Raw genomic sequence first — 13,531 nt, 5'->3', positions numbered from 1 at the left:
TGCCGTGTTGCATACTTGCAAGAAAGCCAATTTTAATAGGAACAGCTTTGTTGGTTGCTGGTTACATAGAGAAGTTATTCACGTCCACAAAACTTTCACCAACAGTTGGAGCACCATTGTCATGACTAGTGTTAACGTAACCTAAAACTACCATTGTAAGCTTTACTAGAAGTGTTTACTTTCTAAGAGACCAGATAAAAGGAGTGTCACTGAATAAAGCATGGCTCGTCATGTATATTTCTTTTCAGGATATTACAAACACAAATTGTTCACACAAATAAATCAAAGACGCATTTTCATTTAAAAAAATGTAATTATATTTAAAATAGGTTTGTATAAACAGCTGTAATACTACACAGGGTAGTATTTTGATGCAAAACATTTTCATTATATACCGTTCTTTAAACTGTTAAACTTTATTATAAATTAAACTTCTTCACAAAGAAAAATTGCACATATTTGACCACTCTTCGGTTCTGATGCACTGGCATTTGCAATAGTATCTTTACTCTTCAAGTTTAACAGTCTCAGCTGAGAGTCCAGAATTCAGAAATGTGAAACAAAAAACAAAACAAAATAAAAAGCCCCTCAAGTGCACCTAGCAGACTGACGGCCTTGGCAGCTAGAGACCTGCTGCTATTTGCTTTAATTCCTGTAACGAAGAATCTCAAAATGTTTCTCCCCCACCTCTTTTTAAAAAGGGTAACCTGACCAAATTGTATAGGATTTTGAATCAGAGACTGCTTGCTTGTCTACTGTAAACAGCAGCCTCCATTACTAATCCCAGACAGACTGTCTAACAGGCATCAGAGAGAGTCAAGCGAGTTAGAAACAGCACAACAAAAACAGGGATCGCAAAATAAATGGATGGGAGAAGGAGAATAAAACACAGACAAACAATAAGACAGCAGTCACTTTCATGGACTATACTTACGTACATGATGCAAAGAGAATCTTGCTGGGCCCCGAAGCAGGCCAGAATTTGGAATTAATTTCTCCAGTTTAAGAAGGGCAGTGTGTATTGGTTTTCCGGGTTACAGAAAGCATTGTTGAATCGTGATAGGTCTGCCTGGCACAGACTTAAATGAAGGGATCAGCCTAATCTTGATCATTTTGGCAACTATTAATAGGATTTGGACTGACTGCACCCAGTGTTCAGTGATTCCTGCTTTCTGTGTTTAAATTTAAGAGCTCATCTAGGCTGACTCCAACCTCTTGGCACTTGGAAACTAGTTTTCTCAGGTTATCAGTTTTACCTCCTCCTGATGATTCAAACAAGAGTTGCTGCAAAAGATGGGGAAGCAGACAAATGATTAGGCCATAGTCTGAGAAGCACCACATCTATGGATATGGCAAACAGAAATCAAACGCAAACTCCCATATTACAAAATAAAAAGAACAGGTGAAAACATTACATCTTTCCAGAGTGCAGCACACAGAGGTAACTTCTGAAGAGCTCTTTGATACAGGTGATGGACCTGCATATTAGGGTGCATTTCAGGGAGGAGAGAGAGGGGGGTGGGGAGAAGAGCGAGAGAGAAGAGAGCGAGAGAGAAGAGAGCGAGAGAGAAGAGAGCGAGAGAGAAGAGAGCGAGAGAGAGGGGAGGAGAGAGAGGGGAGGAGAGAGAGGGGAGGAGAGAGAGAGAGCGAGAGAGAGAAGAGAGCGAGAGAGAGAAGAGAGCGAGAGAGAGAAGAGAGCGAGAGAGAGAAGAGAGCGAGAGAGAAGAGAGCGAGAGAGAGAAGAGAGCGAGAGAGAGAAGAGAGCGAGAGAGAGAAGAGAGCGAGAGAGAGAAGAGAGCGAGAGAGAGAAGAGAGCGAGAGAGAAGAGAGCGAGAGAGAAGAGAGGGGAGGAGAGAGAGAGAGAAGAGAGGGGAGGAGAGAGAGAAGAGAGGGGAGGATAGAGAAGAAAGGGGAGCAGAGAGAGAGAGAAGAGAAGAGAGGGGAGGAGAGAGAGAGAAGAGGGGAGGAGAGAGACAGAGAAGAGAGGGGAGGAGAGAAAGAGAGGGGAGGAGAGAAAGAGAGGGGAGGAGAGAGAGAGAGGGGAGGAGGAGTGAGAGAGAGGGGGAGGAGTGAGAGAGAGAGAGGGGGGAGGAGTGAGAGAGAGAGGGGGGAGGAGAGAGAGGGGGGGTGAGGAGAGAGAGTGGGGGGGTGAGGAGTGAGAGAGAGAGAGGGGGGAGGAGTGAGAGAGGAGGAGAGAGAGAGGGGGGGAGGAGTGAGAGAGAGGGGGGGTGAGGAGTGAGGGAGAGGGAGAGAGGAGGAGAGAGAGAGAGAGGGGGGGGGAGGAGAGCGAGAGAGGGTGGGTGGGGAGGAGAGCGAGAGGGGGTTGGTGGGGAGGAGAGCGAGAGGGGGTGGGTGGGGAGGAGAGCGAGAGGGGGTGGGTGGGGAGGAGAGCGAGAGGGGGTGGGTGGGGAGGAGAGCGAGAGGGGTGGAGAGGAGAGCGAGAGGGGGGGGTGGGGAGGAGAGAGGGGGGTGGGGAGGAGAGCGAGAGGGGGGGGGTGGGGAGGAGAGCGAGAGGGGGGGGTGGGGAGGAGAGCGAGATAGGGGGTGGGGAGGAAAGAGAGGGGAGGAGGAGAGAGGGGGAGAGAACAAAAACAAAATGCAACTAGTTAAACTGAGGATAAATGAAATCAAGACAAGTATCACTACAAATATACAATAGAAGCTGTCAACTATAAATGAATCAAAGTATAATAAAAAAAATATATAGGATTTCTTTTTTGTTCCTCAACATATGGTTTTTTTTAATCAATATAATTTTCTAATGCGTGGAGAGAAAGGCTTACCTCTTTATGTCCTTTTAAGAAAGTTTCCACTGTGATGGCTCTAAGGAGAAAAGGAATAAAGGAAAGTAAAAATGACATGTTAAGATGTTTGCACCGATTGCATGAAAACATGCTTCAGGGTAACAGTACAATGAACTCTGCGTTTCACAGAACAGACCTAAATGTAAAAAAAACAAAAACTGATCCTTAATCTTGGAGCAGTAATACATGAAGTATCAGAGTAAAGTACTGCAGTGTAATCTGTTGAGAAAACAAAATGCCAAAGCAAATACACATCAATAAGGATGCAATACATCAATGCAAAGTTTATACATTCACTTTCCTGCACATCTGCGAATTATTGTCAAACATATGACCGGCAATTGTTTACCCATTTAGTTCTCGTGTCTTCAATGTACTGCTAGTACTCCCATTCCAGGAGATTTCTTATTTTCATGCAAAATGCTTGATTAGCTTTACCTGCATACTACACAATTTACAAAAAAAATGATAGGTAAGGATTTTGTACATTACATTTTCCAGATGGGCAGGCACATTGGGATGTTATATGTAAACATCTTGGATTGCATTTTCACAGTCTGAATATTGTTCTCATCCAATTCTTGTTGAAGTACCCTGAAAAGTATCAATTATGACAGGTAAGGCTGAAAAATATATGTATGCATGTCTTTATTTATATAGCGCTTCACAGAAGTAATACACTTGACAATCAGAAATAACAAATAATACAAATAACAGATCATGGGAATATGTGCTTCAGACAAATGTAACATTGTGGAAGAGGAGTCCCTGCTCCGAGGAGCTAACAATCTAATTGGTAAAAAGAACGTACAGAGACAGTAGGAGGGCATTCTGTCAAGTGCGTCTGCAGGGGGCCAAGCTTTAAGTATCAGGTGCATAGTATTAGCCACGGTGCTACTCATATGCTTCTTTAAGCAAGCGTCTGTAAGGTGGATAGAGAGGGTGCTAGTCGGGTATTGAGGGGGAAGGGCATTCCAGGAGGTGTGGGGCAGTCAGTGAATACAAGTCTTCCAAAATCAGACAGAGAAAAAATAGAATAGTAAACTATGGCTCACCTGAGCGCAAGTCCAGGATTTGCAGGCATCGTGGAAGAAAAGCGCTCCAATATTCTGGAATGCTGTGCCTTTGGAACACAACTCAAATAAAAGTAAATAACCTGAAAAATGCCGATGACAAATTAGTGCAATCCAAAGTGCCCCGAAATTCTTTATTACAGAAAATGATCAGTAACCAGTCAATGTGAAATTCATACTGAGTAATATATTGCGATATAAAAGATGCTCTGGTGACAGTATGATGACAGTATGATGCTACATGAACAACAAGACCAACAATTTGTAATTTGTTCTTCATACCCAAAATCTTTACTTTTAGGATTTTCCATTTTAGCAAAAGGAGCCAGTCCAGTGAATATTGGAGTCCATGAAGGAGGAGCTCATTAAAATGCCAGAAAAAAGCCACTCGTGTATAAATACTGTGACTATGCGTGGTATCTCAAAGGAGGTCATCCTTCTACATGAAGGACGACCATTTATACATAGAAATCTCTAATGAGGCAAGAAAGACAATTTACGGTAAAACACTTTGGAGTTCACCTGTGGTATGCAATATTATTTGGGGATCCCCTTACCGAATTGTGAAACTCGTAATTGGTCCAGTACTCGGCAGTGCTAAAAAGAGTGGGATGACGTGTAGGAACAGTCATCAGACATCTGTTAACTAAATCCGTAAAATGCTTCATCTCTTGAACTTTATTTTTGGATCCCATGATTTTGCTGTTAGTAAAGACAAGATAACTGAAAAGAAAACGTAGTAAATAAACATGGTGGCATTTTACATGTGGACCCATGTCCGTTTTAACGCGCAAATATATAAAGTTAATACTTACTCCATCCAAAGTTTCTGGAGCACATCTTGTTGCATTACAGCCCCCAATGCTGCTTCATATGCATCTGCTGCTTCTCCACTGCTCGAGCTAAGAGACTGCCACAAACTGTTAACAAGAAGGGCACAGTCATGTATTAATTGGTGCGTGTGCATGTAGACACACACACACGCACGCGTATATGTGTAGACACGCACGCACGCGTATATGTGTAGACACACAGACGCACGCGTATATGTGTAGACACACACAGACGCACGCGTATATGTGTAGTCACACACAGACGCACGCGTATATGTGTAGTCACACACAGACGCACGCGTATATGTGTAGTCACACACAGACGCACGCGTATATGTGTAGTCACACACAGACGCACGCGTATATGTGTAGTCACACACAGACGCACGCGTATATGTGTAGTCACACACAGACGCACGCGTATATGTGTAGTCACACACAGACGCACGCGTATATGTGTAGTCACACACAGACGCACGCGTATATGTGTAGTCACACACAGACGCACGCGTATATGTGTAGTCACACACACACGCACGCGTATATGTGTAGTCACACACACGCACGCGTATATGTGTAGTCACACACACACGCGTATATGTGTAGTCACACACACACGCGTGTATATGTGTAGACACACACACGCGTGTATATGTGTAGACACACACACACGAGTATATGTGTAGACACACACGTAGACACACACACGTGTATATGTGTAGACACACACGCGTATATGTGTAGACACACACGCGTGTATATGTGTAGACACACCCGCGTGTATATGTGTAGACACACACGCGTGTATATGTGTAGACACACACGTACGTATATGTGTAGACACACACGTACGTATATGTGTAGACACACACGTACGTATATGTGTAGACACACACACACACGTATATATACGTATATATGTGTAGACACACACACACGTATATATACGTATATATGTGTAGACACACACACGCGTGTATATGTGTAGACACACACACGCGTGTATATGTGTAGACACACACACGCGTGTATATGTGTAGACACACACACACACACACACACGTGTATATGTGTAGACACACACACACACACGTGTATATGTGTAGACACACACACACACGTGTATATGTAGACACACACACACACGTGTATATGTGTAGACACACACACGCGTGTATATGCGTACACACACACACACACACACACGTGTATATGTGTAGACACACACACACACGTGTATATGTGTAGACACACACACACACGTGTATATGTGTAGACACACACACACGTGTATATGTGTAGACACACACACACGTGTATATGTGTAGACACACACACACGTGTATATGTGTAGACACACACACACGTGTATATGTGTAGACACACACACACGTGTATATGTGTAGACACACACACACGTGTATATGTGTAGACACACACACACACGTGTATATGTGTAGACACACACACGTGTATATGTGTAGACACACACGTGTATGTGTAGACACACACACACATGTGTATGTGTAGACACACACACACACACACACACACACACACTTTGCCTGGCTCCTAAACTCTGGCAATACCTTACCCACAGCAAATATGGATTATTTAGTAGTCACCAAAAATCACCATTTCCACCCAACATTATACTTTAATGTTTTAATGGTCTACGGTCTACAGAGCTTTCAATAAAAACATCAGTAACCAATCAAATTACAAACACTGGACAGATTGGTTTGTTACCTTGTACCCTGATCAAAAAAAAAGAAAAAATGCTCGAGGTACACCAAAATGCTATTTAAAGAATCATCACCTGATACAGGGCATGAAATATATCCCGAATTAAGGGTCCTGCATTCCTCCTAATAGAGGAGCGAGTAGATTCCTTACACTAATTTTTGGTATGCCGTGACAATATTTTCTTCCTTGGTCACCTGAACGCGACCACACACCTGCCTGAGTGCACCCAGTTTACTGCACAAACATCTGAATTGATGCAAAGAAACATTTTGTTGCTCTGTTGCCTGGGATGGTAAAGCATTGATAAACTGCTTTTCACAGAAGGCTTCCTAATGTCCTTTTTCTTTATGCATTAGTGAAGCACAGCATGATTTATAAGCGTACGATATTAACAGATGGAAAAGTTAAAACTAAAAAGAAAAGCTCACCAGAGTACAAGCCAGAAGTATGGGGTTTGTGACCTTAAATTGTCATGAGAGCCACCTGCTTTAAATGTTGGTGCTTTAAAATTCAATGGTATTGAGAAATTCAAGATGTACCTGAAATGAAAAACATGCAACAACATTTGTGTTACTTGTTACACCACATATTGAAATATTAGAACTACAGGTTTGATTCTTTATCTTTAAAGCAGCAATGCCCGCTACTGGTGTTATTTTTTTGCTGAATCTTACCTGAATGGTCTAACATGGTGATTCCCCGACATCCGCAACAGCCCCGTTCTGGGGCCCTTTTGTTTTTATTTTTGAGCAGTTATTGAAAAAAAAAAAAAAAAACACAACATGGGGGAAGGGACAGGGTTGGGGAGTGGTAAGGGATTGCTGCTTTTATTATATTCAGCAATGTGGAAAGTAATCCTGTACAACTTTAGTCACTAAAGCAAGGCTGAGATCAACCCATTTAGGCGTTCAATATTTCCTGATACCAGCAGGCTTATTCCAGCACATAGTATTCAAGAAAGCAGCAGATATGCAATCTAGAAGAAATCATAACTGAATCTGCATTATGCAAGTTTACTTTCTAAACAAGTACAACTCAACCTAAAGCTACTGTATGCTGACTGGATAGAGTGGAACATGCATGTGCTGTTTGAGACTGCTTAACAGTGTTCAAAGACTGACACTTCTACGGCTGCGCTTATAGTGCCTTGTGACGGCGCTCCAAATCAAATACATTGACTCCGTCGCAAGCGCTTATAGTAAGCGCGACGGAGCGGCAAAAAAATTAAAATTGTAGCCGGGTCTATTTGATTTTTTACAGACAGTCGCCACATGACAGTCTCTAAACCTATCACAGTGGCCCGCCCCCTTTCGTGAACCGCCCCCTTTCGTGACGTCGCAGGTGACAGTCGTGGAAAACCTAAATATAACTTTCGCGGGTGGCGACGGATGACGTCAATGGTTGTGTCACCAGCACTATAAGTGCTTCTGTTCAGCTTATAAATAAAATATCCCCTCATGAGCTTATTTACATTGATAATGCAGAGACCAACAGATCTGTCTTTCCAGTACTGTTATGAAAACGCTGTTCTGAAAAAGGACAATGAAATATGGCTACAGCTATAAAAGAAATCCTGCCCAGATATAGGACAGCACCACAAAAAAAGAAATGCAAAAACGGGCGTTGGCAGATCTGCAGGTTATGTTGTAGAACTTGGACTAGGACAGTGCTGCCAATTACTGTACAAGGAAAACAAGAATCTAAAAGAATTGTTACATTCAAAGTTTCCATAAGTATGCCCTTTCCAGCCAGAGCTATGGTACATGCAGTTTTGCAAAACTTGAAAGGTTTCCTTGCTAATTTGATAGCTATAACTTGGCTCTGTGCTGGTGTGAAAAAAAAATGTAATGGGTCACGAACCAGAATTTATAGCACAGTACCATATACAATACATGAAAACAACCATACAGGAACTAGAAAATAATGCAACAGACCAAAAGTAACTTGCATGACTGAATTATGGAATTAAAGCTCATGGTGCATTACACATTGTTTAATTTTTTTTTGACGGAGCCTTGAAGGGTTTCTGAAAAATTAAAGACACACACACCACGTGGCTAAAACTGCAAGTCATATGTACAACACAACCACAGAAATGTAAAATGTTCCAACAGATGAAAGACAACATACAGAGCTGTAAAACCTACCTCAGGAGGTCTTTTGGATTATGGTCCTCATCAAGATCATTAAATAATGACATTACAAACTCTTCCATTAAGGAAGGAATGCAATCTAAACATCCCTGCAAAATAAAAGTAAAGATTTAGAGACAACAGGAAAGTTCAGCAAAAATAAATGCAGATGCTCTACACTAAAAAAAATATCTAAATCTATTTTATTTATTCTATTCCTAAGTAACCACTGATTTAATGGCAAGTATTATTCTACATGAGCTAGGATTTCCCCCTTACAAAATCCTAAGACTGTCAGCTGTAATTGAACACATGCCCCATGGCAATTGGATACAGATGACTTTGCTGTGGTCATCTAAAGTACAGAGCCATTAATTTTCATGACCCAAGTAGATGAATCTTGCAGCAGTTTTCAAAAAGTACATGGAACCCTGTGCCAACGTGCACATGCATCTCACTGTGAAGGGGTAACATCTTGTTTGACTTTTAGACTTCAAAATGGGGCAAACTCAGAGCATGAAAACGAAAATGTTGCCATTCAGTAATACTGAGGATAGCCACAACTCCCCAGCTTCCCCCTTTACCTGCTCTCTGGCTTCGGCAGCGTCATATGGTGGCGCGTTGCCATTTAACCCCACATTGTCATGGCAACGAGTCGCTGAAGAGCAGGTAAGAGAAGTTAGAGACCTCACGCCTCTGCCTTTGCGGAAGAGTGAGGGGCCTCTGTAACCGCCGCGCCCCCCCCCTGTACTAGAACATAAAAACCCAACACGTTACTGGACCCTCTACATAGCTTCTCCTCCTGATAAATATCACACGGTGTTCAAGGCTAAGCATGGACAGACCACAAATACAACCAGGACAATCTAGAAAACTATTCTCAACACACAGATATTCATGACAGAATTGAAAGAAAGTGCTTATAGGAGGTCTATATGTATGAGGGGCATTTTACATAAATGAAATATCTACAAAACAGAATTCTGGGGTAAAGCAACATTTACAATCTGATTAAAGCAGCAATCCCAGGTACATGGATTTTTTTGTTGCTGTAAATCTTACCTGAACCTGGGAGTCCCCTGGGGAAACATATGCTGTGACATCATTGCTTTCTATTGGCGAGCCAGACCACCCATGTCTGTCGCAATTTTGGCTTGGTCTCAAAACAGGTCATCAACAAAAATATTAAAATATCTCCAGAACCAGGGAGTCCCAGGAAGTCTGGGGACCACAGATCACCTCTGGGAGACGAAATTTAAAAAAAATAAGCAGCCGGGATTGCTGCTTTCAAAATGCAACGTACCATTTTTCACCCCATTTTGAATTGTTTACCTGTGCAACTAGGAACTTGATGACATGATAGAAAATCTGGGCATTCTCTAAATTATTCCTAAATGCAGTGAGCCAAACATCGGTGGCATTTTCAGGTTGCTTCATCTTCAAGAATACTGAGCACAAGGCTTCTAATATCTCACAGTTCGTACTAGAAGACTCCAACAACTGCTTACAGAGCTCCACTGCTGCACCACACCTTAAACAGAACCAGAGGCTGGTATTAAACATATGATCTATTACCTGTAAACGGACAATATGTTACTCAATCCTTACCTGTCAAGAAGTTGTTGTAAAGCAATCATATTTTTATAAAGTGGAAGACAAATGTCTATTCTTTCCTTGGCACTCAAGCCTTCAGAGCATGACGATACGGCAGCTAATGTTAAAAAAAAAAAAAAAGGAAATACAAAATGTAATGCAAATATTGAGCCTAAAATGTACAGTAGTTTTGGCTTCACGCCCTTTGCTTTGCAATTAGCTGCCGGGCCCTGGTAGCAATTGAGTTGAGGGAATATAGGGAACATCACATCCCCCGTTTCACGTATCAAGCCCACTGCAGCAATTACTATTTTCCCAATGAGTGGCCAGTTGATACATCAGTTTCTCTGAACACTGCTGCAGTGTAACTTATGATCTTTTCACAGAAGTGAACTATGGTGAATAAAACAAACACTGAGGCAGCAAAGTACTGAATAACACCCATTTAGTGGACTTCGAAAAGCTAAAAAAGCTTATTGGGAGTAGTTACCAGTAAAGGGACAAAAACAAACAATCTATGCATTTCTAAGAAGTGTTTCACCTGGGATAGTTACATGAAATTAAATCAGAGACATCAGTAACGTTCAAAGTAATGAAAACTAAATAAAAGGAGTGGAAGAGAACACTATGTAGAACTCTATAAGATTGGAGTACATATGCCAATGAGAGTTTTTATGACAAACCTTCAAATAGAGCAAGCAGCATTCCGGGGTCAGTCATTACACTTTGGGAATTCAGCCAAGGTAATAAAAAAGGCTCCTTGTTAACTATCCTTGAGGGGTTTGCATTTGCTGGATCATAGAATTTAGCAGGAAGGCTACTGAACTCAATCAGGTGTATGTAAGAAAGCCATGCTAAACAGCGATCCTGGGGGGTAAGGTGATCTCCTAGGCTCCTCTCGTTAGGAGACTTTAAAGCATTCTGTAAAGCACATAAAAATAAAAAACTGTAAAGGCATTAAGGAGAAAGGTAAAGATTAAAGTTTATGGGAAACTAACTGAAACAACACTTCCTAACGGAAAATATGGTAAAAGTTATTAAAACAAGGACTGAAATAAATGATGAAATAGCAACCAGACAAGACGGTCACATGATCTAAGCCATGGCCCCAGTGATGAGAGCATAAGCGGAGCGTCTTCTTTTCGGAGCAGATTTGGTGAAGCAGTGAACGCGATCTCCTAGAGAACAAGCAAAATAAAGACATTCCCTACACTGCTAGCATTTTTTCATATACAGGGTACATCCCAAGGGCAGCTTAAGGGTTAAGTCTTGCAGCAATTCTCTGATTTTACATAACATCCTCATTACCTTAACTATGCGTCTCTGAGCACGAGTAACCGTCTTAGCACGAGTAACTGTCTCTGGGCACGAGTAACCGTCTCTGGGCACGAGTAACCGTCTCTGGGCACGAGTAACCGTCTCTGGGCACGAGTAACCGTCTCTGGGCACGAGTAACCGTCTCTGGGCACGAGTAACCGTCTCTGGGCACGAGTAACCGTCTCTGGGCACGCGTAACCGTCTCTGGGCACGAGTAACCGTCTCTGGGCACGCGTAACCGTCTCTGGGCACGCGTAACCGTCTCTGGGCACGCGTAACCGTCTCTGGGCACGCGTAACCGTCTCTGGGCACGCGTAACCGTCTCTGGGCACGCGTAACCGTCTCTGGGCACGCGTAACCGTCTCTGGGCACGCGTAACCGTCTCTGGGCACGCGTAATCGTCTCTGGGCACGAGTAACCGTCTCTGGGCACGAGTAACCGTCTCTGGGCACGAGTAACCGTCTCTGGGCACGAGTAACCGTCTCTCAGCACGAGTAACCGTCTCTCAGCACGAGTAACCGTCTCTGAGCACGAGTAACCGTCTCTGAGCACGAGTAACCGTCTCTGAGCACGAGTAACCGTCTCTGAGCACGAGTAACCGTCTCTGGGCACGAGTAACCGTCTCAAACGTTGAGCTCACCAATTCAGCAGATATTTAACTACTTTGTCATGTGATTTCTGAGACGTAAACAACTCTTGTAATGTAGTCAATAGAATAGATAAAAGGAACTGTGCCCGTCTGAAGTAGTGTTGCCCTTATTCAATCAGTTGTCAGCACGGATTTTGCAGGCAGCCATTATGTCACAGAAAGTGCTGGGAAAGAATAGTTGAATAACTGTTGTACGTCAGGGCTCCTAGTGATATCAGCACAGCCCTGCTCCAAAAGACTTCCAAATTAAAGACTGTGGAAAAAATAAAAATAAAGACCATCATAATCGTGTGATCGTTTCATTCTCTACCTGTAATAGAGCAAAAGCATTTTGCTGTCTTCCTGTGAACAGGCTCAGATGCACCCGATAAAGCAGAGTCTCCAAGAGCTGCAGAGAGAGCAGGTCTGATCTCTTGTCTCCCTCTACCTTCTCCATCAGGTACTGCAATGTTCTGTTACACACAGAGTCTTTGCCATCAAAGGAATTCTCCAAATTAAGGAACTGTATTGAAACAAAGATCTATATTACAAACACATTCAACTTAAGTGGTATTAAACAGAATGGTGTAAGGCATAGGTAAGGTATAGACAGTGATATACATCAAGTAGTGGGGCCAGGGATAACCAGATATCTGGACAGGCGATCATTCCAGAGGTTTGCCAATGAGTAAACAGTATACCGCAGAAAAATTGTGGGATTAATCAAGTCAAGTGTAACCAAACGTTTACATTTTTACCTTCTTCAATAATGAACAAGTTTGTAAACATAACAAAAAGTTCTATGAATACAAGCATTAAACGCCATGTACATTCTGCTTTCTACAAAAAGTTCTACAAAGTACCACTGTGAAATCTAGTGTGAATCGTAGTGTCAGATAAAGTATTAGACAAAGCGGTCCTCAAGCAGGGGTTTAATCTAATTGTGCCCCCGGTGCTGAAGCAGAGATATCCTGAAAAAGTGACCTATTGATGCTCAAGCACCGAGTTTGCTACCCCTTTCCTAAAGAATGCGTGCTACGCTTGGCAAGATGTCTTAATAGGATTGATTAGTAATGGCGCTACAAAGATAAGCACTTCCACCTTTTAAAAAGTGCAAAATTACTTTTATTCAACGAATCTTGTGCAAACAGGCCGGTATGTTATATCGAAGCTCTCCAAGTAACCCCCAAAAAAAAAAAAAAACCAGCTACTCCCATTTTCAGGGATGAGAATACTAGAGCTTTGCCCCGTCCTCACAAAATTAATGTTGGGGCAAACTCTAGAACAGTTCTTCTCAAGCTTCATCCCCTACCCCAGGGCACGCCCTTCCCCATCTATAATGCTCAGTTGCTGAAGCACCCTGACAATAGTCGGAGCCTAAACCAATAGAAAAATGAAAACTACA

At 42.5% G+C, this 13,531-nt stretch overlaps 1 protein-coding gene across 1 annotated transcript in view; it reads right to left on the bottom strand.

The window, feature by feature from the left end:
* Positions 1-293: 293 nt before the first annotated feature.
* Positions 294-13,531, bottom strand: part of ZFC3H1 (zinc finger C3H1-type containing) — a 54,032-nt gene continuing 40,794 nt past the window's right edge. Inside the window, exons 23-35 of the mRNA XM_075600234.1 lie at positions 12,458-12,649; positions 10,865-11,102; positions 10,197-10,299; positions 9,921-10,119; positions 8,604-8,698; positions 6,885-6,995; positions 4,693-4,797; positions 4,435-4,600; positions 3,860-3,960; positions 3,297-3,398; positions 2,784-2,823; positions 1,416-1,478; positions 294-1,284 (exon numbers count right to left, since the gene is read on the bottom strand). Coding sequence (XP_075456349.1) covers positions 1,156-1,284; positions 1,416-1,478; positions 2,784-2,823; positions 3,297-3,398; positions 3,860-3,960; positions 4,435-4,600; positions 4,693-4,797; positions 6,885-6,995; positions 8,604-8,698; positions 9,921-10,119; positions 10,197-10,299; positions 10,865-11,102; positions 12,458-12,649 — 1,644 coding nt within the window. The 3' untranslated portion in view covers positions 294-1,155. The remainder of the gene's footprint in view (positions 1,285-1,415; positions 1,479-2,783; positions 2,824-3,296; positions 3,399-3,859; positions 3,961-4,434; positions 4,601-4,692; positions 4,798-6,884; positions 6,996-8,603; positions 8,699-9,920; positions 10,120-10,196; positions 10,300-10,864; positions 11,103-12,457; positions 12,650-13,531) is intronic.

Source organism: Ascaphus truei, chromosome 5 (assembly GCF_040206685.1).
Source record: "Ascaphus truei isolate aAscTru1 chromosome 5, aAscTru1.hap1, whole genome shotgun sequence".
Classification (NCBI taxonomy): domain Eukaryota; kingdom Metazoa; phylum Chordata; class Amphibia; order Anura; family Ascaphidae; genus Ascaphus; species Ascaphus truei.
This window is presented reverse-complemented; position numbering and strand designations above follow the sequence as displayed.